This window comes from Aegilops tauschii, chromosome 6, assembly GCF_002575655.3.
Source record: "Aegilops tauschii subsp. strangulata cultivar AL8/78 chromosome 6, Aet v6.0, whole genome shotgun sequence".
Classification (NCBI taxonomy): domain Eukaryota; kingdom Viridiplantae; phylum Streptophyta; class Magnoliopsida; order Poales; family Poaceae; genus Aegilops; species Aegilops tauschii.
In genome coordinates this window covers 256,388,361-256,414,679 of record NC_053040.3, presented here as the reverse complement: position 1 = coordinate 256,414,679, position 26,319 = coordinate 256,388,361, and the positions used below count along the sequence as shown (strand labels likewise).

General features: G+C 43.6%; 1 protein-coding gene across 1 annotated transcript in view; it reads left to right on the top strand.

The window, feature by feature from the left end:
* Positions 1-16,559: 16,559 nt before the first annotated feature.
* Positions 16,560-26,319, top strand: part of LOC109764150 (uncharacterized) — a 36,003-nt gene continuing 26,243 nt past the window's right edge. The window contains exons 1-6 of the mRNA XM_020323004.4: positions 16,560-16,984; positions 18,085-18,319; positions 18,477-18,646; positions 20,996-21,138; positions 21,267-21,444; positions 21,708-22,275. Of these exons, the coding sequence (XP_020178593.1) occupies positions 16,785-16,984; positions 18,085-18,319; positions 18,477-18,646; positions 20,996-21,138; positions 21,267-21,444; positions 21,708-22,275 (1,494 nt within the window). The 5' untranslated portion in view covers positions 16,560-16,784. The remainder of the gene's footprint in view (positions 16,985-18,084; positions 18,320-18,476; positions 18,647-20,995; positions 21,139-21,266; positions 21,445-21,707; positions 22,276-26,319) is intronic.

The window sequence follows — 26,319 nt, the reverse complement described above, 5'->3', positions numbered from 1 at the left end:
GAGCGTAAGCTTGGGGATGCCCCTGAAGGCATCCCCTCTTTCGTCTTCGTCCATCGGTAACTTTACTTGGAGCTATATTTTTATTCACCACATGATAAGTGTTTTGCTTGGAGCGTCTTGTATGATTTGAGTCTTTTCTTTTAGTTTACCACAATCATCCTCGCTGAATACAATTTTGAGAGAGACACACATGATTCAGAATTTATTGGAATACTCTATGTACTTCACTTATATCTTTTGAGCTATATAGTTTTTGCTCTAGTGCTTCACTTATATCTTTTAGAGCATGGCGGTGGTTTGTTTTATAGAAACTATTGTTCTCTCATGCTTCACTTATATTATTTTGAGAGTCCTGCAAAACAGCATGGTAATTTGCTTTAATTGTGAAATTAGTCCTAATAAGATAGGCATCCAAGATTAGTAAAAAACTTTCTTATAAGTGCGTTGAATACTAAGAGAAGTTTGATACTTGATAATTGTTTTGAGATATGAAGATGGTGATATTAGAGTCATGCTAGTTGAGTGGTCATGAATTTGAGAAATACTTGTTTTAAAGTTTGTGATTCCCGTAGCATGCACGTACGGTGAACCGTTATGTGATGAAGTCGGAGCATGATTTATTTATTGATTGTCTTCCTTATGAGTGGCGGTCGGGGACGAGCGATGGTCTTTTACTACCAATCTATCCCCCTAGGAGCTTGCGCGTAATACTTTACTTTGATAACTAATAGATTTTTGCAACAAGTATATGAGTTCTTTATGACTAATGTTGAGTCCATGGATTATATGCACTCTTATCCTTCCACCATTGCTAGCCTCTCTAATACCGCGCACTTTTCGCCGGTATCATACACCCACCATATAACTTCCTCAAAACAGCCACCATGCCTACCTATCATGGCATTTCCATAGCCATTCCGAGATATATTGCCATGCAACTTACCACCGTTCCGTTTGCTATGACACGCTCCATCATTGTCATATTGCTTTGCATGATCGTGTAGTTGACATCGTATTTGTGGCAAAGCCACCGTTCATTATCTTTATACATGTCACTCTTGATTCATTACATATCCCGGTACACCGCCGGAGGCATTCATATAGAGTCATATTTTGTTCTAAGTATTGAGTTGTTATACTTGAGTTGTAAGTAAATAAAAGTGTGATGATCATCATTACTAGAGCATTGTCCCAAGTGACGAAAGGATGATGGATACTATGATTCCCCCACAAGTCGGGATGAGACTCCGGACTAAATAAAAAAAAGAGGCCATAAAAAAAAGAGAAAAGGCCCAACCAAAAAAAATGATGAGAGAAAAGAGAGAAGGGACAATGCTACTATCCTTTTTCCACACTTGTGCTTCAAAGTAGCACCATGATCTTTATGATAGAGAGTCTATTGTTTTGTCACTTTTATATACTAGTGGGAATTTTTCATTATAGAACTTGGCTTGTATATTCCAATGATGGGCTTCCTCAAATTGCCCTAGGTCTTCGTGAGCAAGCAAGTTGGATGCACACCCACTTAGTTTTCATTATTGAGCTTTCATACACTTATAGCTCTAGTGCATCCGTTTCATGGCAATCCCTACTCACTCACATTTATATCTATTAATGGGCATCTCCATAGCCCGTTGATACGCCTAGTTGATGTGAGACTATCTTCTCCTTTTTGTCTTCTCCACAACCACCGTTCTATTCCACCTATAGTGCTATATCCATGGCTCACGCTCATGTATTGCGTGAAGATTGAAAAGGTTTGAGAACACCAAAAGTATGAAACAATTGCTTGGCTTGTCATCGGGGTTGTGCATGATTTAAATACTTTGTGTGGTGAAGATAGAGCATAGCCAGACTATATGATTTTGTAGGGATAACTTTCTTTGGCCATGTTATTTTTTAGAACACATGATTGCTTCATTAGTATGCTTGAAGTATTATTACTTTTATATCAATATTAAACTTTTATCTTGAATCTTTAGGATCTGAATATTCATACCACAAATAAGAGAACTACATTGAAAATTATGCTAAGTAGCATTCCACATCAAAAATTCTGTTTTTATCATTTACCTACTCGAGGACGAGCAGGAATTAAGCTTGGGGATGCTTGATACGTCTCCAACGTATCTATAATTTTTGATTGCTCCATGCTATTATATATTCTGTTTTGGATGTTTAAAGGGCTTTATTATACACTTTTATATTATTTTTGGGACTAACCTATTAACCGGAGGCCCAGCCCGAATTGCTGTTTTTTTGCCTATTTCAGTGTTTCGCAGAAAAGGAATATCAAACGGACTCCAAACGGAATGAAACCTTCGGGAACGTGATTTTCGGAACAAACGTGATCCAGAGGACTTGGAGTGGACGTCAAGAAACGAATGAGGAGGCCACGAGGCAGGGGGCGCGCCCTCCACCCTCGTGGGCCCCTCGTAGCTCCACCGACCTATTTCTTCCTCCTATATATATCTACGTACCCCCAAACCATCAGAATAGGAGCCAAAACCCTATTTCCACCACCGCAACCTTCTGTACCCGTGAGATCCCATCTTGGAGCCTTTTCCGGCACTCCGCCGGAGGGGGCATTGATCACGGAGGGCTTCTACATCAACACCATAGCCTCTCCGATGATGTGTGAGTAGTTTACCTCAGACCCTCGGGTCCATAGTTATTAGCTAGATGGCTTCTTCTCTCTCTTTGGATCTCAATACAAAGTTCTCCTCGATTCTCTTGGAGATCTATTTGATGTAACTCTTCTTTTGCGGTGTGTTTGTCGAGATCCGATGAATTGTGGGTTTATGATCAAGATTATCTATGAACAATATTTGAATCTCCTCTGAATTCTTTTATGTATGATTGGTTATCTTTGCAAGTCTCTTCGAATTATCAGTTTGGTTTGGCCTACTAGATTGATCTTTCTTGCAATGGGAGAAGTGCTTAGCTTTGGGTTCAATCTTGCGGTGCTCGATCCCAGTGACAGCAGGGGAACCGACACGTATTGTATTGTTGCCATCGAGGATAAAAAGATGGGTTTTATATCATATTGCATGAGTTTATCCCTCTACATCATGTCATCTTGCTTAAAGCATTACTCCGTTCTTATGAACTTAATACTCTAGATGCATGCTGGATAGCGGTCAATGTGTGGAGTAATAGTAGTAGATGCAGGCAGGAGTCGGTCTACTTGTCACAGACGTGATGCCTATATGCATGATCATACCTAGATATTCTCATAACTATGCTCAATTCTATCAATTTCTCGCCAGTAATTCGTTTACCCACCGTAATACTTATGTTATCTTGAGAGAAGCCACTAGTGAAACCTATGGCCCCGGGGTCTATTTTCCATCATATTCATCTTCCGTCAACAAGCTATTTCCATCTTTATTTACTTTGCAATCTTTACTTTTACTCTTTATCATAAAAATACCAAAAATATTATCTTATCATCTCTATCAGATCTCACTCTCGTAAGTGACCGTGAAGGGATTGACAACCCCTTTATCGCGTTGGTTGCGAGGTTCTTATTTGTTTGTGTAGGTGCGTGGGACTCGAGCGTGGTCTCCTACTGGATTGATACCTTGGTTCTCAAAAACTAAGGGAAATACTAACGCTACTTTACTACATCACCCTTTCCTCTTCAAGGGAAAACCAACGCAGTGCTCAAGAGGTAGCACATACCATGGAGCAGTGCGAGAAGCATTTATGACAGCTAATTGTTCATCAGGAAAGCTATCATCAATAGGTAGTGGGTCATCAAGAACATTCTCTAACCTAGACAAGTTGGCTGCAACGGGGTTCTCAGCTCCCTTTCTATCAATAATATGCAAGTCAAATTCTTGTAGCAAGAGAACCCATCTAATAAGTCTAGGTTTAGCATCTTTCTTTTCCATAAGATATTTAATAGCAGCATGATTAGTGTGAACAGTTACTTTGGAATCAACAATATAAGGTCGGAACTTATCACAAGCAAATACAACCGCTAAAAATTCTTTTTCAGTAGTAGCATAATTTCTCTGGGCATTGTCTAGAGTTTTACTAGCATAATGTATAATATTTAATTTCTTATCAACTCTTTGTCCTAGAGCAGCACCTACAGCATAATCACTAGCATCACACATAATTTCAAAGGGTAAATTCCAATCAGGTGGCTGAACAATAGGTGCAGAAATCAAGGCTTTCTAAATATTTCAAATGCTTCTACACAATCATCATCAAAGACAAAAGGAATATCTTTTTGTAAGAGATTAGTCAGAGGCCTAGAAATTTTTGAGAAGTCCTTAATGAACCTCCTATAAAAACCGGCATGACCAAGGAAACTTCTTATACCTTTAATGTCCTTGGGACACGACATCTTTTCAATAGCATCAACTTTAGCTTTGTCAACTTCAATACCTTTTTCAGAAATTTTATGTCCCAAGACAATACCTTCATTAACCATAAAGTGGCACTTCTCCCAATTCAATACAAGATTAGTTTCTTCACATATGTGCAAAACTCGGTCAAGGTTACTCAAGCAATCATCAAAAGAAGTTCCATATACGGAGAAATCATCCATGAAAACCTCAACAATCTTTTCACAAAAATCAGAGAATATAGCCATCATGCATCTTTGAAAGGTAGCAGGTGCATTGCATAAACCAAAAGGCATACGTCTATAAGCAAAGGTACCGAAAGGGCAAGTAAAAGTGGTCTTTTCTTAATCCTCTTTTGACACAGGTATTTGAGAGAAACCGGAATAACCATCTAGAAAGCAAAAATGTGTATGTTTGGATAATCTTTCTAGCATTTGATCAATAAAAGGTAAAGGGTAATGATCCTTTTTAGTAGCTTTATTTAATTTGCGGAAATCAATTACCATTCTATAACCTGTAATAATTCTTTGTGGGATCAATTCATCTTTATCATTAGGAACAACAGTAATACCTCCCTTCTTAGGGACACAATGGATAGGACTTACCCACTGACTATCAGCAATGGGATAAATTATACCTGCCACCAGAAGCTTCAGTATTTCTTTCTTACCACTTCTTTCATCTTAGGATTTAACCGTCGTTGGTGATCAACAACTGGTTTAGCGTCTTTCTCCAATTTTATTTTGTGCTGGCATAGAGTGGGACTAATGCCCTTAAGATCATCAAGAGTATATCCAATAGTAGCACGGTGCTTCTTCAGAGTTTTCAATAATTTCTTTTCTTCATGCCCTGAAAGGTTAGCACTAATAATAACAGGATATATCTTCTTTTCATCAAGATAAGCATATTTAAGAGTATCGGGTAATGGTTTAAGCTCGAACAAGGGATCACCCTTGGGTGGAGGGGGATCCCCTAGTATTTCAACATGCAAGTTGTGTTTCAAAATAGGTCCCTGTTTAAAGAATACCTCATCTATCTCCCTTCTTTCATTCATAAACATATCATTTTCATGGTCTAGCAAATATTGTTCTAAAGGGTCATTAGGAGGCACGACAATAGAAGCAAGACCAATAATTTCATCTTTACTAGGCAATTCCTCGTCATGGGGTTGTCTACGAAATTTAGCAAAATTAAACTCATGAGACATATCCCCCAAACCAATAGTAACAACATCCTTTTCGAGTCTATCCTAGCATTAACAGTATTCAAGAAGGGTCTACCAAATATAATGGGACAAAAGTTATCTTGTGGGGAACCAAGAACAAGAAAGTCAGCAGGATATTTAACTTTCCCACACAAGACTTCAGCATCTCTAGCAACCCCAACTGGTGAAATAGTGTCTCTATTGGCAAGCTTAATTATAACATCAATTTCTTCTATCTCAGCAGGTGCAATATCATGCATAATTTCTTTGTATAAGGAATGAGGTATTGCACTTGCACTAGCACCCATATCACATAAGCCATGATAACAATGATCTCCTATTTTAACAGAAATAATAGGCATGCCTACAACAGGTCTATGTTTACTTTTAGTATCAGGTCTGGCAATTCTAGCAGTTTCCTCGCAGAAGTAAATAACATGCCCATCAATATTATCAGCCAAGAGATCTTTAACCATAGCAATACTAGGTTCAACTTTAATTTGCTTAGGGGGTTTAGGTGTCTTAATATTACTTTTATTGACCACAGTTGAAGCTTTAGCATGATCCTTTATTCTAATGGGGAAAGGTGGTTTCTCAATATAAGCAGTAGGAACGACAGGATCATTATAAGTGATAGTCTTTTCTTCAACTTTAATAGGTGCAACAACTTTTACTTCAATGGGAGGATTATATTTCAACCACTCTCCTTAGTAGGGAGATCAACATGAGTAGCAAAGGATTCACAGAAAGAGGCTACTATCTCAGAGTCAAGTCCATTTTGGTGCTAAATTCACGGAAAACATCGGTATCCATAAAATATTTAACACAATCAAACTTAGGTGTTATACCTGACTCCTTACCTTCGCCGAGATCCCAATCTTTAGATTTGCGTTTAATTCTTTCCAATAAATCCCATTTGAATTCAATAGTCTTCATCATAAAGAACCAGTACAAGAGGTATCGAGCATGGAGCGATTATTGAGAGAAAGCCGAGCATAAAATTTTTGAATAATCATTTCTCTTAAGAGCTCATGATTGGGGCATGAATATAACATTGACTTAAGCCTCCCCCAAGCTTGAGCGATGCTTTCTCCTTCGCGAGGCCAAAAATTATATATATAATTACGATCACGATGAACAAGATGCATAGGATAAAACTTCTGATGAAATTTCAATCGGTTGTAGTTCCATGATCCCATATCATCACATAGCCTAAATCATGTCAATGCCTCTCCCTTCGAAGATAAAGGGAAGACCTTCTTCTTGACAACATCCTCGAGCATACCTGCAAGCTTAAATAATCCACAAACTTCTTCCACATAGATTAGGTGCAAATCGGGATGTAATGTTCCATCTCCTGTAAAAGGATCAGCTAGTAGTTTCTCTATCATACCCGAAGGAATTTCAAAGTAAACATTTTCAGTAGGTTCAATAGGTTGAGGAGCAACTCTTTGCTCTACTGGTCGGGGTGAAGATACCCCAAACAAGCCCCTCAGAGGATTACTTTCCATAGTAACAAGTGACAGTAAATTTCAGCACACTATATAAATTTTTCCTTACCAAATTCCACCTACCAAAGGCGCTTCACTCCCCGGCAACGGCACCAGAAAAGAGTCTTGATGACCCACAAGTATAGGGGATCTACCGTAGTCCTTTCGATAAGTAAGAGTGTCGAGCCCAACGAGGAGCAGAAGGAAATGATAAGCGGTTTTCAGCAAGGTATTCTCTGCAAGCACTGAAATTATCGGTAACATATAGTTTTGTGATGAGGTAATTTGTAACGGGTAACAAGTAATGAAAGTAAAAAAGGTGCAGCAAGATGGCCCAGTAGCAAAGGACAAGCCTGGACAAACTCTTATATAGAGAAAAGCGCTCCCGAGGACACATGGGAATTATCGTCAAGCTAGGTTTCATCACGCTCATATGATTCGCGTTCGTTACTTTGATAATTTGGTATGTGGGTGGACCGGTGCTTGGGTGTTGCCCTTTATTGGACAAACATCCCACTTATGATTAACCCCTATTGCAAGCATCTGCAACTACAAAAGGAGTATTAAGGTAAACCTAACCATAGCATGAAACATATGGATCCAAATCAGCCCCTTACGAAGCAACTCATAAACTAGGGTTTAAGCTTCTGTCCCTCTAGCAACCCATCATCTACTTATTACTTCCCAATGCCTTCCTCTAGGCCCAAACAATGGTGAAGTGTCATGTAGTCGACGTTCACATAACACCACTAGAGATAAAGACAACATACATCTCATCAAAATATCGAACGAATACCAAATTCACATGACTACTTATAGCAAGACTTCTCCCATGTCCTCGGGAACAAACGTAACTACTCACAAATCATATTCATGTTCATAATCAGAGGGGTATTAATATGCATAAAGGATCTGAACATATGATCTTCCACCAAATAAACCAACTAGCATCAACTACAAGGAGTAATCAACACTACTAGCAACCCACAGGTACCAATCTGAGGCTTTGGGACAAAGATTGGATACAAAGATGAACTAGGGTTTTAGAGGAGATGGTGCTGGTGAAGATGTTGATGGAGATTGACCCCCTCCTGAAGAGAGGATCGTTGGTGATGACGATGGTGATGATTTCCCCCTCCCGGAGAGAAGTTTCCCCGGCAGAACAGCTCTGTCGGAGCCCTAGATTGGTTCCGCCAAGGTTCCGCCTCGTGGCGGCGGAGTTTCTTCCCGAAAGCTTGCTTATGATTTTTTCCAGGGTAAAAAACTTCATATAGCAGAAGATGGGCACCGGAGGCCTGCCAGGGGGCCCACGAGGCAGGGGGCGCGCCCAGGGGGTAGGACGCGCCCCCCACCCTCGCGGCCAGGGTGTGGGCCCCCTCTGGTGGATTCTTTCGCCAGTATTTTTATTAATTCCAAAAATAACTTCCGTGAAGTTTCAGGACTTTTGGAGCTGTGCAGAATAGGTCTCTAATATTTGCTCCTTTTCTAGCCCAGAATTCCAGCTGTCGGCATTCTCCCTCTTCATGTAAACCTTGTAAAATAAGAGAGAATAGGCATAAGTATTGTGACATAATGTGTAATAACAACCCATAATGCAATAAATATCGATATAAAAGCATGATGCAAAATGGACGTATCAAGGGGCTATTTTGTTCAGTTCATCTGACTATAGATGTGGTGGAACTGTACAACGTACTTAAAATTAGCTAGTATATATAGTTGAACTAGCTATTTCAGTACGTGGTTGGCAACAATTGGGGAAAAGTTTGGTCGGTTCAGCTGTCGAGCTGAACTGTTTGTATAAATTAAGAACGACTACTTAATCTATGAATGAAATCTATGCTTAATTACTGAATTTTAGTTGCAAAAATTAGATACTATTAGTGATTTTTAGCTTCATATTTTGACAAATCGCAGTGTTACAAGGATTGACAAATCTTACCAAATTGTTTGTACGTGGTTGCACACAGGTCATCCAAAACAACCGTTTGCGTTGAAGGGATGCACAAATCCTGCGCTGCTCTCACCTTGCATACGGGTGTTCTATCTAAAACGTTTGCGATCAAAAGCTGCAGAAATCCTGCTCGGCACATTTTCTCTTGTCTTCCTGGGGAAGCTGTCGGTTTGTATACGGGTGTTCTAACTAAAACGTTTGCGATGAGTGTTTTATATTTAAAAAGCGAATTAAACTGTGGCTTGGGCGCCAATAATGGAGAGGATGTGAGCAAGGCGTGCGACCATGGAAGTCAAATGGCTCGCTTCCCAGTGAGCCTGCGCAGCGTACAGCTCGCATGCTTCCCGGTGAGCCTGCGCACTCGAGGACAGCTTGCACGCCTCTCGGTCAGCCTGCGCACCGGACGGCGCTTGCACGCCTCCCATTCAGTCAAGGTCAAGCAGCTGTCCGCACGGCACCTCCTACAACCATTAAAACCAAGACACGTGGCGTCACGTGAATGGTTAACAGAACGCACATGATTTGAATTATACAAACGTTTGAGATATTAAAGTAGTAGATATTCTTTTAAAATGTCTTTGTTGGCTGTCATTATTCGAGTGCACCTTCCCTCAAAATGGACACGAAAAATACCACAGCATGTCGGGTCCCATTTCATGATAGCATGCCAAGTTTCATGAATTTCAGACGAGTTTTGGATTTACTAGAATTTAAAAATCAGGCATCTCAATGTTTTGTCGGTAATCAACTGTGCCCTGGTGTTTGAAATTCATTCCCATTTCTTGCATGGGACCTAAGCATGCACCCAAGGACACATATTTGATTTTCAACCAATTTATATGCACTGGAGCATGTGCATGTAGTTCAAATTTGAATTATGCACATGAATGCATTGAAAACTTAGTTAATGCATAAAAATGTCCAAACGAACCCCAAAAAAACACAAAAATTCACACAACACTCCTGTTGTTCTATGTTGACACAGGAAAAAAAATTGAAAGCAATAAGAGGCAATGGATATTGTTTCGTCCCCAAAGGTGGGACGTTCCCTACCGAAAACCATCATGCTTGTTGTGAGAAGCTCCGGTTTGTGAGAAGCATATACACAAACCTGCCCCAAATGGGACAAAATTTGTACCACGGCATGTTGATGCCGCTCCATGATAGCATGCCAAGTTTCATGAATTTCAGACGAGTTTTGGATTTACTAGAATTTAAAAACTAGGCATCTCAATGTTTTGCCGGCAATCAACGGTGCCCTGGTGTTTGAAATTCATTCTCATTTCTTGCATGGGACCTAAGCATGCACCCAAGGACACATATTTGATTTTTCAACCAATTTATATGCACTAGAGCATGTGCATGTAGTTTAATTTTGAATTGTTCACCTGAAATGGCTAGAAAACCAATTTAGTGTATAATGTTCAAACGAACCCTGAATAATTCCAATTCTTTTACGACACACATATAGTTGCATGTTCACTCCAGATAAAAGGTCTAACAATTCAAACACCGTCCATTGCCGTTGTGACCCCGTTATGTAATTCAAATCAAGATGAAAAATCAAGTAGATCGCACACAGTTTATTATCAGCAACCATGTGAGATGCAGCACAAAATATCCTGGAGCACCGTCGGTGTATAGTACGCCTATGGCTTACGCGAGAAGGTGTGTCGGCTACAGTCCACAGTCGGCGTCTCAAGCACACTAGCTCGCTCCCCAAATATCATTTCACTATTCAATCATCGCCAATGAAAGATGGGCACGTGGACCCGCGTCGTGAGGGCAACTTCGGTGGCCCACTCCGGCGAGAGCGCGGCCGCAGCCGCCATGATAACAAGGTGCATGAGCGCGGCCACAATCTGCGACCGGGCGGCAAAGGCAACCCAAACGGCCGATGTTGCTTCTCAGGTGGCGGCAGCAACATCTGCCTCGGGGATATCAACTGGCGAGAGCGGCACAAAAGTTGTCCGTTCCGCAGCGACGGCCTTAGCCCTGATGGAGGCCTCCCACGACCATGTTGAGGCCGCCCACGCCCAGCTCCTGGCGGTCACCGCACAAATCGAACGAAGCTTCTCCGACAACGGTCAGCAACCCACGGCCAAAGAGCTAGTAATCGCCGAGAGCGTTCGAGCAGCCCTCCGTTCCTCCGCCGCATACCTTGCAACGACGGAGCCCGTCCAAGCCCAGATCGCGTCCGCCCACGCCCCAGCTCGTGGCGGCCTTTTCCAAAGAGATGGCGGACACGGATGGCGAGATGCTTGCCGAGTATGGTGCGATGGATGCCATGGAGCCCCTTCCCCAGGAAACCATCGGGCGCGAGCTGGACATGGAGGCGGCGGCGGAGATCGACGAGCACCAGTCGTAGTATTACTCTTTGTTTTGTTTAATTAAGAGCGTCGACCTTTAATTTGTTAGAGTAATGTTCAGGTCAGCTAGCTCTGTTAAATTGCTGAACTTGCTCGATTAAGAAGTGTGGGTGTGCTGTAGTCTTCTTTGTGTACCCAAATTATGCAATGACGTGGATAACCACTGTAACCATGGAAATTCGAACCAAAACTTTTGACGTTCAAACTCATCACACACGGGTTAAGCTATCTGAATCGTTTGTGATGTCCACATATCGTACACAGTTCTGAATAATGGACCGTGTCTGATGACATTTTGCGCACCAGTTTTTTTGCTGAAGCGATTCCAAATTTTCGGCTTCCATGGAAATGTCTACCTCCCCGCCCCTTCCCCCTTACCAAAAGCCACATTTCCCCTCTTTCCGCCTTCCTTTCCAAGTTGAAACCTTCACTCCTTGCTTGCAGCGCCGCCTCCTCGTCGGCGACCCTCCTTCACGCTGCTCGGCCTCGTCTATCCAGGCAGGTAATCCACACCCGACCCCCATCCTCCTCCTCCTTCCACATCCCACATGCCCCGACCGCCGGCGCGAGCGCGACACCTTCCACCCAAATCACCGACCCCTCCACCAAATAAGCGTCGCCATTCGTGCCGACCCCCAGATCTTGGAGGAGCACCTTGCCATTTGCTAGCTACACCGGTTAAGCATGCTCGGTTTATCCGTTGCGTGTGCTATTCCTGCCTTTCCTTCACAAATTCTAGTGAATTGTGCTATCTAATTTTACCATGCAATCTGTTGCTCTAGTGTATATGTTCTATATGTCGTGCAGTGTGGTGCTCACTTATTAACTGTTTTGTTAATTAGTTGTCATCTTCAGTTAATTGTTTGGTTCAGTTCTGCAAATGTGATGTTCAATTCTTCAGGCTGCAATTTTGTATTGTCTTTCATGTGAGAAAGAAATCGAATTTATCTTTACAAAATTGTGGGTGCATTCTGTTATTGTATACCATGTGAGGAATAAATTGAATTTGGTTGTAGTAAATACATGAGAAACAAATACAATTGCTACAATTGGCTGTAGTTAACTGTTTGGTTAACTGTCTGATCTTCTATTAGGAGTACGTTATATTGTGCAATGTGGTGCTCAGTTAATATTTGGTTCATTTGTTGTGGTGTTTAGTTAACTGCTTGGTTCAATTCTGCAATGCGATGTCCAATTGTCGTGGGTAGAATTTTGTATTGTTGTGCATGTGAGGAATAAATCGAATTTGGCTGCACTTAATACATGAGAAACATATATAAGTGCTATATTTCCTAGTTCTTAATCATGCTTGGTTTGGGTAAATGGGTTTTCCGTGTGGCTTGAATTAATCTGATGAATCTGCAATGTGCTTATTTTTCATCAACATATTTTACTGATAGCATGCGAACCCTTACTTAACCTGATGACTAACTACCTTATATGTGTTCCAGGAAAACAATGGGAAGCACCGAGGTTTACAATCAAGGTTAGCACGTGCATGGTCCGTTGTCTAATAGCACATTATTTGCAATTGCAGGAACCATTCTAATATTTTGGTTTTTAACAATTTGGTCTTGCACATGTAGGTCTTGCTGTCAGAGGTTTTGACCCACTGTTCGACCCTTTTTGCATATGGGGAAATGAGTTGTCCATGAATATCAATCAAATCAAGAAACTCAGAAAGATTGTTAGGATAAAGAAATTAGCGACAAAACACAACAAGATCTTTGTCTGCACAATGAAGAAGACATCAGTTCACTACAAGATGGTACTAACTATTATACCTTACCTTTTTCATTCCTTTGCCCCATTTCCAATATAGAAAAGATATTTATGCACATCCTTGTTGTCCGACCTTTCCAAAGCAGTTCACTGATGATTACCTCTCAAATCACCTCTATGGTCTTGAGGCGAGGAAGGTTTTCATACAACACCCATGGTTCAATATTGAAGTGTTCCTGAAGACGACGAAGGACGGACGGTCAATCATCCACAGGCACTGGCCTAAAGTTGTAAAGACCTTCAACATGAATGAAGGCTCAATATTCGCCTTCCGCTTCAGCAGTTTTCCAGATGAGATGCATCTGTCTATATACCGTCTATGATGCTAATTTTGAAAGGTTCTACATGTTTCATGTGGAACTTGCTGCTGGTGCAGTTGTGTAATGGGGTAGCTAAGTGCTGAAGCTATATCATGTTGTACCCTGATGTATTTCAATTATGAAATTCTGCTTCCTTAATATGGAAATGAAATATATTGTGTGCTTAATATGAAATGTCAATTAGATTAATAAATGGATTATGAATAATCGGATAATTAGCCTGCTAATGGCAAATTAGCCTGCTAATTGGGTTTTGCTATTGCAATCGGTTGTTGAAAAAATACCGTGGGCGATGACCTCAGGCAACGCACACAGTTTCTAGGAATAAACTGTGTTGGATCAATGAACAATCACACATGACTTTCTTTTGAAAACTGTTTGCGTTAGACCACCTTGCGCAAACGTTTACCACATAAAGACTGTGTGTGATGGACAACCTTTGCCACACAGTTTCTTATATGAACCGTGTGTGATACATTCAATAACGCAAACGATTTAACGAGAAAAATTGTGTGTGATGTACCTGTGAACGGAAACGTTTTCCTTGTAGCCACTGTGTGGGATGTACATACGAACGGAAACATTTAGCGGAGTGTGGGATGTACTTGCGATCGGAAACAATTTCGCCGTATAATTGTTTTTTAGCTCTACTGTACGTATTTCCGTATTTGAGCGCTCGCCGGTCGCACACGACCTCATTTTGCCGAACATGTGTGCCAGGAGGGCATATCCCCGACGGTTTCTGGGTCGTGTGGGAAGGACCCCCTATCGTCCACACTCACTTGGCGCCGGTTCCAAATGTCGTCGCGGAAAGCGGTTAAAAACCGTTTGTTTAGGACTGACGCGTACCAGTGCGATCTCCTTCTATGGCTAACCAAACTTGTTGTTTTGCTAGGGATTGAGGGAGAAGACCTAGATCTACACTTTCACCAAAGGAAATTTGATTCCCCCATACTTTTCTCTTCTGGATCTTGTTACTATTGGGTGTTTGGACATGCTAGACGGAAGATGTCACCTCGGAGCCACATTACATTATGGTGAAGCTCCATTGTGGTGTTAGGAGCCTCCAATTAAGTTGTGGCGAGAGTCCCAACCTTGTCTGTAAAGGTCCTGGTTTTGTTGCCGCCTTCAAGGGCACCACTAGTGGATTCATGGCACCTTGCATCTTGCGAGGGCGTGAGGAAAATAGGGCGAGTCCTTGGACGCTTGGGGAGCATCGTGCCTCCACACCCCTCCAAATGGAGACGTACCTCCCCCAAAGGAGGAAACTTCGTAAACACATCTTCGTCTCCATCGACTCCACTTGCGGTTATTTCGGTCCTTTACTCTATGCAAGTTTATTTCTTGTGTTTACTTATGTTTGCACTTGTTACCTGTGTTGCTTGTCATACAGGTTGTCCACCTAGTTGCATATCTAGACAACCTACTTTTTTGTTGAGCCTAAATTTGCAAACGAGGATAAAATTTTGTTAGTCATCTAATCACCCCCTTCCAGTCGACCATATCGATCCTTTCATCCATGCAAACCATTGCAATATATGCATGACAGGGAAGTAATATATTTGCTGTAGGGCCAATGATAGAAGAAGTGAAGCCATTGCTGAGGACGAGAGAGGATTTTAAAGTATGTTGGGTAAGGCGTTTGGTGAATTCAGTTTCTCATCAGTTAGCTAAGGTAGGTGTTAGTCGGGAGGTGTGCAATGTGTATTTTTAATAAAGAATGGATTTTATTAACTCAAAATGAAGCATCAAGAGGATACAAAAACGACGAGCACACACTCGACCTAGCTGCATAGCTAGGATGCACACAACCCACACACAGAACATGCTAGCAAATAGCAAAGTCATATAAGACCAAAACTATGCATAAGCGGGACAAAATAAAGAAAAAAGCCCAAAGTGATCAGATCCGTGACAAGCAAACTACAGACCAACCATCTCATAACAACACAAGTAGGACGAGGTTCTTCAACAAAACGCCTTCAGGAATGAAGCGATACTTAAGCGCTGCCGTCATCAGATCCAAACACTAAAGGACATAATTTAGGTTTTCACCCTGAAGAAACAGTTCGAGCATATTCGAGCACTGCCTTCAACAAGGTAACGTCGTACGAATTCGCCATTGCCAAGTATAATCAACTCAGGTCAGACTTGGGCTTTCACACCGGAGCTCAAAACCGGGTGCTCGAGAAACACCACCATTGTAGTCACTCATGTGATGCCGCCATCACTTTTCCATGGTCCCAGCAGCTACACGCGATGCGGCCGATGCAGCTGCACAACCATCCCTCCGCGTCAAGCCTTCGTCAAAGTTTGCATCCCATCGCCGAAGCACTAGATTTGAAGAGTAGCCTGCGTGGAACCGTATGAGGTTCGGAAGCCAGTGTGGAGCTGTAGGAGGTCGGTGCAGTGCAATCTTCAACCACCACCAATAGTTCGATCCGAATCCGGATCACCACCACCGGACGAGGCCCCGCGCGCCAGCGAGAGAAGGCCGGTACGACATCTAGCAAGGCATGACGCCCCAAGCGCCCCTGGAGGATGCATGCACTCGTAGGGACAAATCCACACGTGGCCCGTCCGAGAACGCATCCACGTTCTGCTGGAACAAGTCCTTTCCTGAACTGCGGGCACTACTCCGGCCAGCGCACGCCTGCACGCACCCATCATCACCGCCAAGGAAAGCTACCACCATGCATCCAACCACTTAGCCCGCCGTCGATCACTAGGACCTCGCATCCCAGTGCGTCGATGCACCGCCCGCATTTGTGCCCCAGATTCGGGTGTTGCCGCGGGAGGACGGCCTGCCGCTGCCGTTGGCCGCACTGGCATCGCCCGGCGGCGTCCTCTAGTTGCGGTGTGGCAGAGGGGGGGGAGGGAGAAGGTTGGCGGCGTTAGGGTTAGGCGATGGACGCCTGCTAATTACATATTACATATTGTATCATATGAAATCCCATACTAGCTTAAGTAATGAAGTGATTATTCTCAAAGAAAAAAGCAGATTTGAGACGATCGAAACTACAGTGTATATCTGATGCGCATCTCTTGAAATAAAAAACGTCTCTAAACTACATTTTGGTTCAGTTCAATTCATTCTGTGAAAAAACTCTGCAAATCTCGAAATTAAATGGGATATTTTGGGGGCTTCTGCTACACCGCACTCCCGTCTCATCTTCCCTGGTCACCGTCCCACCGCCTGTACCAAGGTCCCCGCCAGCCCGCCTAGACCCTACGGCCTACGCAGTGATATCACACGAACACGGCAAGCACACACCGTCTTTAGTCCGATCCGGCGGACCATTGGAGGATGGCAATGATGAGAAGTACGCGGGATCTGCTGATGGAGGGTTTCGAGGGGCTCGTGCGGGACGGGTCTTTCAAGTGGCCCGTCCCCCGCCGCGGCGTGGACGACGACGACGACCCCTACCGCTCGCCCTCGGCCTGCAAGAGCACGTCCGTTGCCGGCCTCTCCCCCATGGTCAGCGCCGTCGTCTCTCGCTGCTCCCGGTAATATCTTAAAGAACTGGGCGTTGGTTTTCTTCAGTTTGGAAAGAGGAAATGTTGCTCTCGGATGTTATAATTTTCGTTTATCACTTAGGCCTTGAGATTAAGAGATGCTGATTCCCGAAGCTTCTGTAGACTGTTTAATTCACGAGCCTCTTTCTTTTTGTAATGGAATTAGATCATCGCATAATCCTGGATAGTACCTCTGCTCTCTAAACTGCAGACATGGCGACGTAGGTGAAAATTCTCAGAAAATCTTGAAACGATATTAGCTTGCATATTATTATTCTTTACATGAGTCCAGGGTACTGTGTTTGAGGAACAAATAGCGTAGTCTGGTCTGAGGGAGTTCATCTTGGATCTGAAAATGGGTTTAAGGTCTCTTTGATTCAAATGATTTCCAAAGGAATTTTGGAGGATTCTAATCCTTAGGATTTTTCCCTACAATGGTTGTTTCATGCATAGGAATTTTTCCTTAGGATTCCTTTGTACTAGTTTTTATAAGAAAATTTCCATCCACTCCAACCTCATGTAAAGAATCCAATGTTTTTCCTGTGTGAATCAAACGTCCATACTGATCCTATAGCATTGAAGATGACATGCCATTCCATTCTCTGTCGAAGGGTCTTTCGTGAACCATAAGATTCAGTTGGTTGAAATCGAAACTACATTGCAATGCATGTAACTGGACAATTCGAGAAATAGCGTTCTTATGGACAGTTAAGTGTCAAAAAGAGTTTGAGTTTCTCATGAATTGGACAATTAGTTTTATTTTAATATTTGGGTGCATACCATTTTAGAGTCAAAGGAACATGTTGTGTGACCTAATATAGTTTAACTCGGTTGAAAGATCTGTAGTCCAGTGGTTGGCTTGACTGGGAACCTGTTGAGCTTCCCATGTTTCGTGGAGCTGTCATAATGTTTTTCTTTAGTTTTGACTTGATTTGTGGAGCACAGTTAGCCAGGATGACTGTGCAGTGTCGTACTTTATTATAATAAGTTAGTAATACCATATAACAAATTTGCCTTTTCTTAGTTACGTAATGCCTATTTTGTGTCCATTGGATGTTGAACAGCCTTTTTTGGCGCTAATTACCTTTCAGAGTTCTCGACGTATCCATTGAAGACCTGCAATATGACTTTGATATGCAAGCATCTGACTCTATAAAGCATCCAAGAAACTATGCGAGAAACTTTTTGGAATATTGTTGCTTTAGGGCACTTGCACAGGTCTCACAAGTTGCGGGATATCTTGCTGACAAAAGCCTTCGTCGCCTGACATTTGATATGATGTTAGCTTGGGAAGTTCCCTCTTCTTCAAGCCAGCTCACTGTTAAGGTAGAAGCTTTCTTTTGATTGCTTTCCCGAAATAATTTGTTGGTCATACAGAATGAGCTGGGCCTGCATTACAATCATCTGTACAAGGTCTTTTCTTGCATTAAAGTTTTGTAATAACATCCCTTTTATACTGAATTTCATCTCTCCTCATTTGTAGGTTGAGGTTGAAAGCACAGTTAGTTTGGAGGCTTTCTCAAGAATAGCACCTGCCATTCCAACAATCGCTGATGTAGTAACTTCTTCAAATCTCTTTGATGTGCTTTCATCAACAAGTGGAGGCCGTCTTCCATTTCCTGTATATGATAAGTATCTTGCAGGATTGGACAGGTCACCTTCTGTACTGTAATGTTTTCATAGTAATCATATACGTTTCCTTGTTCAAATACCCGAGTACTTACAATTTTTTCTTTTGTATACCCTCTTATTCTTTAAAACATTAAATTTTGTTCCTTGTCTTGGATGAAATCATTATTAGTTCTTAAATAAACTAAACTAAATGTAAGACAATTTTCCTAGATATCTGGTCTTAGAGTACACAATCTGAAATTTTTGTTTGGCGTTCATGACATTGTCTTTCCTTCTGCTATAAAGTATTTCTTGCAGAGTTTAGATATGACGTCATTCTGTTTGGCGTTCATGACATTGTCTTTCCTTGTGCTATTACCTCCGTCCCAAATTACTTCTCTTAGATTTGTCTAGATACATATGTATCTAAGACTAAAACGTGTCTAGATACATCCGTATCTAGACAAATTTAAGACAAGTAATTCGGGATGGAGGGAGTATTTCTTGCAGAGTTTAGATATGACGTCATTCAGTACTTCTTATAATGGATGTGCATGTGTAGTACTACATATTTTTTTTCTCATTTCTTACAAGATATTGTAACTCGATCAGTTTAAGCAATTATGCTGATGCATTGTTACAACTGGTCATCGCTTTATCGGTATAAATACAGAAATGGAGATATATCATGTACTGTTGTCAATGTCAGCTAATTTTCTTGCGCACCCTTGATGTGTATGTCTGTTCTTAATTGTTTCCCAAATGAATAAAAACACATAATTGCATCACACATCTGATGTCTTCTGTTCTTGCTGCTTATTCTCAACAAACAGAGGCTACCTTCATATACAAAGATGGAGTTTTTTTGGGCAATCACTAACTAGGTTTTGTCTCTTAAAAGTCTTGCTTGTACGACATTTTATTACTCCCTCTGTTCCTAAATATAAGTCTTTGTAGAGATTTCATTATGAACCACATACGAATGTATATAGATGCATTTTAGATTGTAGATTCACTCATTTTGCTCCGTATGTAGTCCAAAGTGAAATCTCTACAAAGACTTATATTTAGGAACGGAGGGAGTAGATTCCATTATATAGTGATTCACTACCTCATTCATGCTGAGTTATAGACTCCTGGCATGTATTGAAAAGGTTGTATGTGTTAAGGAGTATTAGTATATATAGGTCTAGGTCTAAATTTCCTTCGTTGTACCCCGAGTCTATTGTACTCCCTCCGTAAACTAATATAAGAGTGTTTAGAATACTAAAATAGTGATCTAAACGCTCTTATATTAGTTTACAGAGGGAGTACTACATATTTACCCCATGGGCTATGCAATACAATCAAGTTGCATCCATAACATGGTATCACGAGCCAGTTTTTTCTCGCACGTGTAACTCATGCTCCTCTAGATCGATTCCTTCGGTCTCCAGCCCACCCTCCCAGTCGATTTATCCGTCTCCACCTTTCCCCATCGATCTCCGGATCAGATTGGTCCCGTCCTCTCACCTGTGTCTCGTTGGCTGCATCGTTCCCAGGTTGTCTGCTCCCTCGACAGATCATGCCAGATCGGACCCAAGCTGGACCTTCAAATGCAATGCTATTGCGTACACTTTGCATTTGGTGGTTGTGTGTGTGCGCGCGCGCGGGGGGGGGGGGGTGGGGGGGGGGGGGGTGGGTGTGTTAAGGAGTATATAGGTCTAAGGTCTCTTTGCGTAGTTGTATTAGTATAGGTTTCCTTGTACCCCAAGTATATTGTACAAGATATTTGCTCCATGGGTTGTGCAATACAATCAAGTTTTGCATCCATAACAGTATGACGAGCAAATAACAACTATACATTTTCTTGCTTCTGTAGGTGTACAGTAATGTAACATTGAGGCTGTAGAGCGAAGCCATAGTTTAAAAGCCATGTTCGTAATGTCCTTGATATCAAAGGATCGTAGTGTATAGTGTACCATGGTACAAACATGGACATGGCTTCCTTCTCCCAAATGCCATTGTGGGAAGCAGATTTTGTCATTGTTAACGATATATAACTTGTTCATATAGGCATTTAAGTGTCAATGCATATTCTGAAGTGTTATCACTATCTGAAATAGGATGGTAATTGACATTCCTTCACTATCTGAAATAAGATGGTAGTTGACATTCCTTCACTATCTGAAATAGGATGGTAGTTGACATTCCTTTTTAATTTTAAATTATTCGCCAATTATATACTCCTTTTTTAAAGTTGAATGCATCAGAAACATGTCTATAAACTTTTATTTTCAAATAAAGTTCAGTTATGCTATTTCGTTTCCTCTTAATATAGGATATGTAAGTATGAATTTCTGTTGGTTCCTTTTTGGTAAAGGTGACTCTGAATGTGTTTTGTCCATATAGAGCATTTAAGAAAATGAAGACACAGTCTGAGTCATCGCTTCTATCGGGCTTCCGATCACAGAGAGGAGAAAGGGTTCTAGAAGTCGATGGAACATTGACAACTCAACCAGTACTTGAGCATGTTGGGATTTCAACATGGCCAGGTTTGTCTGGTTTACTGATGGGGCTGATCAAGTTGATGGCATGTTTGATTACTTACAGCTTAATTTATGTTTTCACCTTGTTCCTTTTGTTATATTTATATCACTGGTTTCAACCTTTGGTGATGCAGGAAGATTGACACTTACGGATCATGCCCTTTACTTTGAAGCTGTAAAGGTTGTGACATTTGATAAGCCCAAATCTTATGAACTTGCAGAAGATGCAAAGCAGATTGTTAAACCTGAGCTGACTGGCCCATGGGGTTCACGGCTGTTTGACAAAGCTGTTATGTATAAATCAACAACCTTGTAAGTTTAAAACAAAGCAAATACTCAATATTACATTAAATGAACATAGGTTGTGCTTTACAGCGGTCTTTTACTAATTATTTAACACACAACTGATTGCTATTTATCTTGAGAAAAAGTCTGTTCTGTTAAGACTGGTGTTCTACTTACGATTAGCATATATATATTATATATATATATATATATATATATATATATATATATATATATATATTTGTTCTACTTATGATTACTCATCTCTGACTATATAATATTGAATGCAGAGCTGAACCAGTGATCATAGAATTTCCAGAGCTGGCCGGGCACTCTCGCCGTGATTACTGGTTGGCAATTATATCTGAAGTTCTTTATGTTCACAGGTTTGTTAGGAAGTTCGACATAAGTGGAGTCGATAAAGAGGAAATAATTCTGAAGGCCTCGCTTGGTATCTTGCGGTTGCAAGCCATCGAAGAATTAGCTTTTCCAGCTTCCAATCGATACGAATCTCTTTTGTTGTTCAATCTTTGTGACAAACTTCCTGGAGGAGATGTAATACTTGAAACACTAGCCAGTACTATATCATCAAGAAGTTCAGCTCATGCCAATCAACCAGGCATGAGCATTGGAATGCGTTCCATGTCTGCCTTCGCTGTCCTGTCAAACCTGGGCATGGTATCACCAGGTAATAATAGTGAGAGACTCTTTGTTGGTGAGATAGTCGTTGGGGAAATGAGTTCCTTGCAGAAGGCAGTTACTGAGTCAATGAACAACTACAAGAAAGTTGAACTGGCCCAAGCCACAGTTGATGGAGTCAAAGTTGATGGGCTTGATACAAACCTGGTAGTGATGAAGGTAAACTAAGAACAACATAATCTCTTCATCTTTTCAATTACTTTAGGTTGTTTGGCCTTTTCGAGCATTATCGCCCGTTCAATCTGGTCACTTAATTTTACTGCACTTTGGACTTGTATTTCTGGAGCCAGGTTCTTGTTTCAGTCCCTATTGTAACATTGGTTTAATTAAAGTTCTCGAAACTGGAAATATAGAGGCATATATGTTGTCTCATGGAAGTCCAGATGAGAGCGGGGAGTGTTCAGGGTTGCAATCATTCTGTCATCCTCTTTATGTTCAAAACATATTGTTTTGAGGACTTGCATGACACAGAGCAGATTGTTGTGTCAATGGGATGTGAAGAAAAAAGAAAGAGCAGGAGTAGTCTTATCCTTAGTATAATATGCGGTGGCCGGCAGCGGGGGTGCGGCCAGCAGAAATAGGGGATCTACAGCAGGTTAAGGCAGCAGCAGTACGTAAGGGGAGGCAGCAGCGGCTGTGTGTAGAGTAATGTGCCCTGCTCTTGTCCAAGGCTGCTCATCTGGCTGGACGAGATGCGTGCCCAGGAGCTGCTGCTGTGTTGCACAGCAGGAAAAAAAGTGCATCCACTTGCTCTGTACGGAAGATGAGATAGCTGCAGAGGAGTATAAGTGGTCAGGCAGGCAGTGCAGCCAGGAGTGTGCGTGTACTGCAGTGGACGAGCAGTTTGGGTGTCTGGTGCTCGTGCATTTTGCCTGTGAGGAGAAGAGTGCGTGTGGCCCGGACATTGGGAGCAGCATGCTGGATTCTCGGCTTTGGCGTGTGCCAGGGAGAAGATTGGTTTCTTGTGCTCTTCCATTTAGCAGCTGCTTGGGGTTCAGCTGTAGTGCTGTACTTGTTAGCTGCGCAAGAGAACTTGTGTTGTGCTGCTTCGAGGCTCTGTTTGTTAGTCGCCGACTAATCACCGAGCCGGTACTGGAAGACAGAAAATCACCAATTATGTCCAACTAATCGCTGAGGCGGAGGCATGGTGACTCGACTTGACTTGTTGACTCAGAAACCTTACTCTGAGGTGATCCGTAATCATGGAGGAAAATCGAAGAATTGAGAAGCTACTTGAGAAATTGACTCAATTGAGGGTGGAGAAAAATAAGGCTAATCTAATTTAACCCCGGAAGGACTGTTGTTTTTCCACTTTCTGAATTTCTGCACTCATTAACTGTCTCAATTTTTCGACGACGCCCATCGAGCACCATTCGTGGGATTGTGAACAACCGGATAACCACGACTTCCATGAAGAGCAACCGAAGGAGATAGAGCATGGAAGGCACGGCACCACACGAATTCTTGAGGAAAACAGAGGTCACAATGATGGGAGAAGTCGCGATGTGCTTGCACAAGGAGCGGGCGAAACGATCGCCGCTCCCTGCCACCTAGCGACGAAGACCAGAAGGAAGGCGTGGACGAGCGGGGACATGGCCCACCCGAGGTAACAACAATAAGAGAAGCAAACGATCCTGTCGAGACTCACCTGGTCCACCATCTAACGATAACAGTGATGACCCAGAGGCGACTAGGTCGCCCGCACATCGAAGGCCATCACACCTACCCAATGAACGTGTCGACCAGGCGTGATTGCCGACCTTCAAGTTTGGCAACGATACTATGGGATGTCGAGCCCTCTCCCACGAAATCACCAGCATGAGGGTGCCACGCCATGTACAGACTCACAACTTAGAGAGTGACTCACTAACCCTGTCGCCTTATGAAGTTTCCCAGACGTTACGGGTCATGGGCGGCAATACCTCTGACATGGCAAACATCCTACCACCCATCTACAAGGCAACACCCTTGCATGTCTTAGGAACCTACTTTTTTACCGAAAAAGTCTTTCGCCCCGCTTTACATATAAAGCAACAACCTCATATGGCCGAGCAAACCACAACACAACACACCCACAACCACACTCACCCAAGGCCAGATACAAAGGTGCTAGAAGCTACAACAACCACACACTGAACGACTCGAAGTAGACTACAAGATGACAGTAAGCATCACTACGAAGCCGCCGGAGCACTCCCAGGAGATACCAAGAAGAGGTGAAGTTGAGGGTCGACGACATCGTGAGCTCCAAGACGGTGCCTTCAGGAAGGATACGACACCGAAGTGCCGACGCCGCCCGATCCAAGGATCTAGATTTTCATCCGGAGCACGACGAAGAGAAAGGAGCAACCTTAACGGAGACTTCAGGAAGATGACGACGCCCACGGGCGCCGCTTTCGTCGGCTTGGCCGAAGCCTGACAGGGTTTTCACCTCGGCATGCATGCTCCTTCGCCCAGTGTGTGGCCAGGCATGAGTACCCTAGCGGAACACCTACACGGAACGTCAAAACGCCATCCACCACACAGCCCATGCGGCCATGGCCGCTAGCTGCACGCACCTGAGCTGCGAGCTTAGCCCACGAGCACCGCAGCTCCCACTACTGAGCCGCTGCCTAGGAAACACGACGCCCAATAGGGCCTCCATGGCTGCAAGCGATGAATCGACGGGCAAGCTCCGACCGCCGATAGAGCCGCCAGCAACCGAGACAATCAGATTGATCGGGGAGCCACCAGGTCGGAGAAGAAGTGACACGGGAGCGGACCACGTCGACGACAGGCGCCCCTGCCGGTGACGGGTGGCCCGATTGCATCGGCGCCACCCATCACTCCCAACTCCTCTCCATACGCCACCTCCTGTGGTGCCTGACCATAGCTCCCGGCCTGGATCCGCATCTGGCTTGTCCCTGCCGCCCGCTCCACGACGCGAGGTGACGGACCGGCCACACCAGCAACCGCGAAGGACCCCAGTGACCTCCACCAAGACCCCGCGCCAACGGACCGACACCGGAGGAAGTCCAGCTGTCGCCGCGACGCGACCCGCACTGCCACCATGGGTTGCCACCACGCCGTCGCACCCCATAACCAAGCCACGACCAGGGTGAGCGCGACCACCACCCTGAGCCGCCAGCGGCGACCAGGGGGCAAATCTGGGCGGATGACCGGCAACCACCGCACCCAGCAGTAGCTGCCGGCGTGCTGCCGTGGGCCACGGCCAAAGTCGAACCCGTCAATCGCTGCCCGCCCCGTGCCGCCCGCCGCCAGGAACCCATCATAATGGATCTGACCTGGGCCGCCGCCGCCAAGCACGCCCCGCCTCCGCCAGACACGCGCAGCCGCCACCACCGCGAGCACGAGCCACCGCCGCTGACAAGCAGTCCTCCACACCAAGGCACAGCTGTCGGCGCCGCCGCGCCCCACACGTAGCGCCACTCCCCCGCTCGAAGAAGGCGTCCTCGCCGCCCGCGCCCCCACGGAGAGGAGAGGAGGCCCCGTCGCCGCCGCTGCCAAGCGGGCTTTGCCCGTCAGCGTGCGGCGGCGGCGGCGGCGAAGTGGGATCTAGAGGAGGAGGTGGCGGCTAGGGTTCCCCCTGTCATTCACGGGAGTGACGCGGGGGGGGGGGGGGGGGGGAGGAGAGCTTCGGATTAGGAACCTATTGCCCTATCGACTGTTGGAACACCTTTTGTGAACCTCTTCATTAGAAGCCTTTCTACCACGGGGGACAACAAGGAGATAAAAGAGGATTTTAAGCTCATCAAGATGGCAAGCAATGAAAAGCTACATGACTACCTCCACCATACCGCTTGGAATGGCACAAAGTCCCTTACCTCCCGGACAAAGAAGTAACCGAAACACTGAAGGTTGCGGTCCACAAGGATCGAGGCACCACCTCCATATATGAAGGAGACCCTACCACATGAACCAACTTGTCAAAATTGTCAGAAAAGCAATGGCTATCGATGTTGCCATCACACGGAAGGCCGAAGATGGTAGGGACTGAAGTCCAAATGACCCGAACATGAGAAAGAACACCAGCAGAAATGATGGAGGAGCGACTCGAACGTCATGGTTGGATGCATTAGCAATGACTTTGAACGTTGAGGTGAGCCACATGTGCAGCGCAAAGTGTGCCCCAAGAAGCGTCAATTGCAGTCAAAATCCAAGTTCTAGGGCTCAAAGGATAAATGCACCCCTTTTTGATTTGAA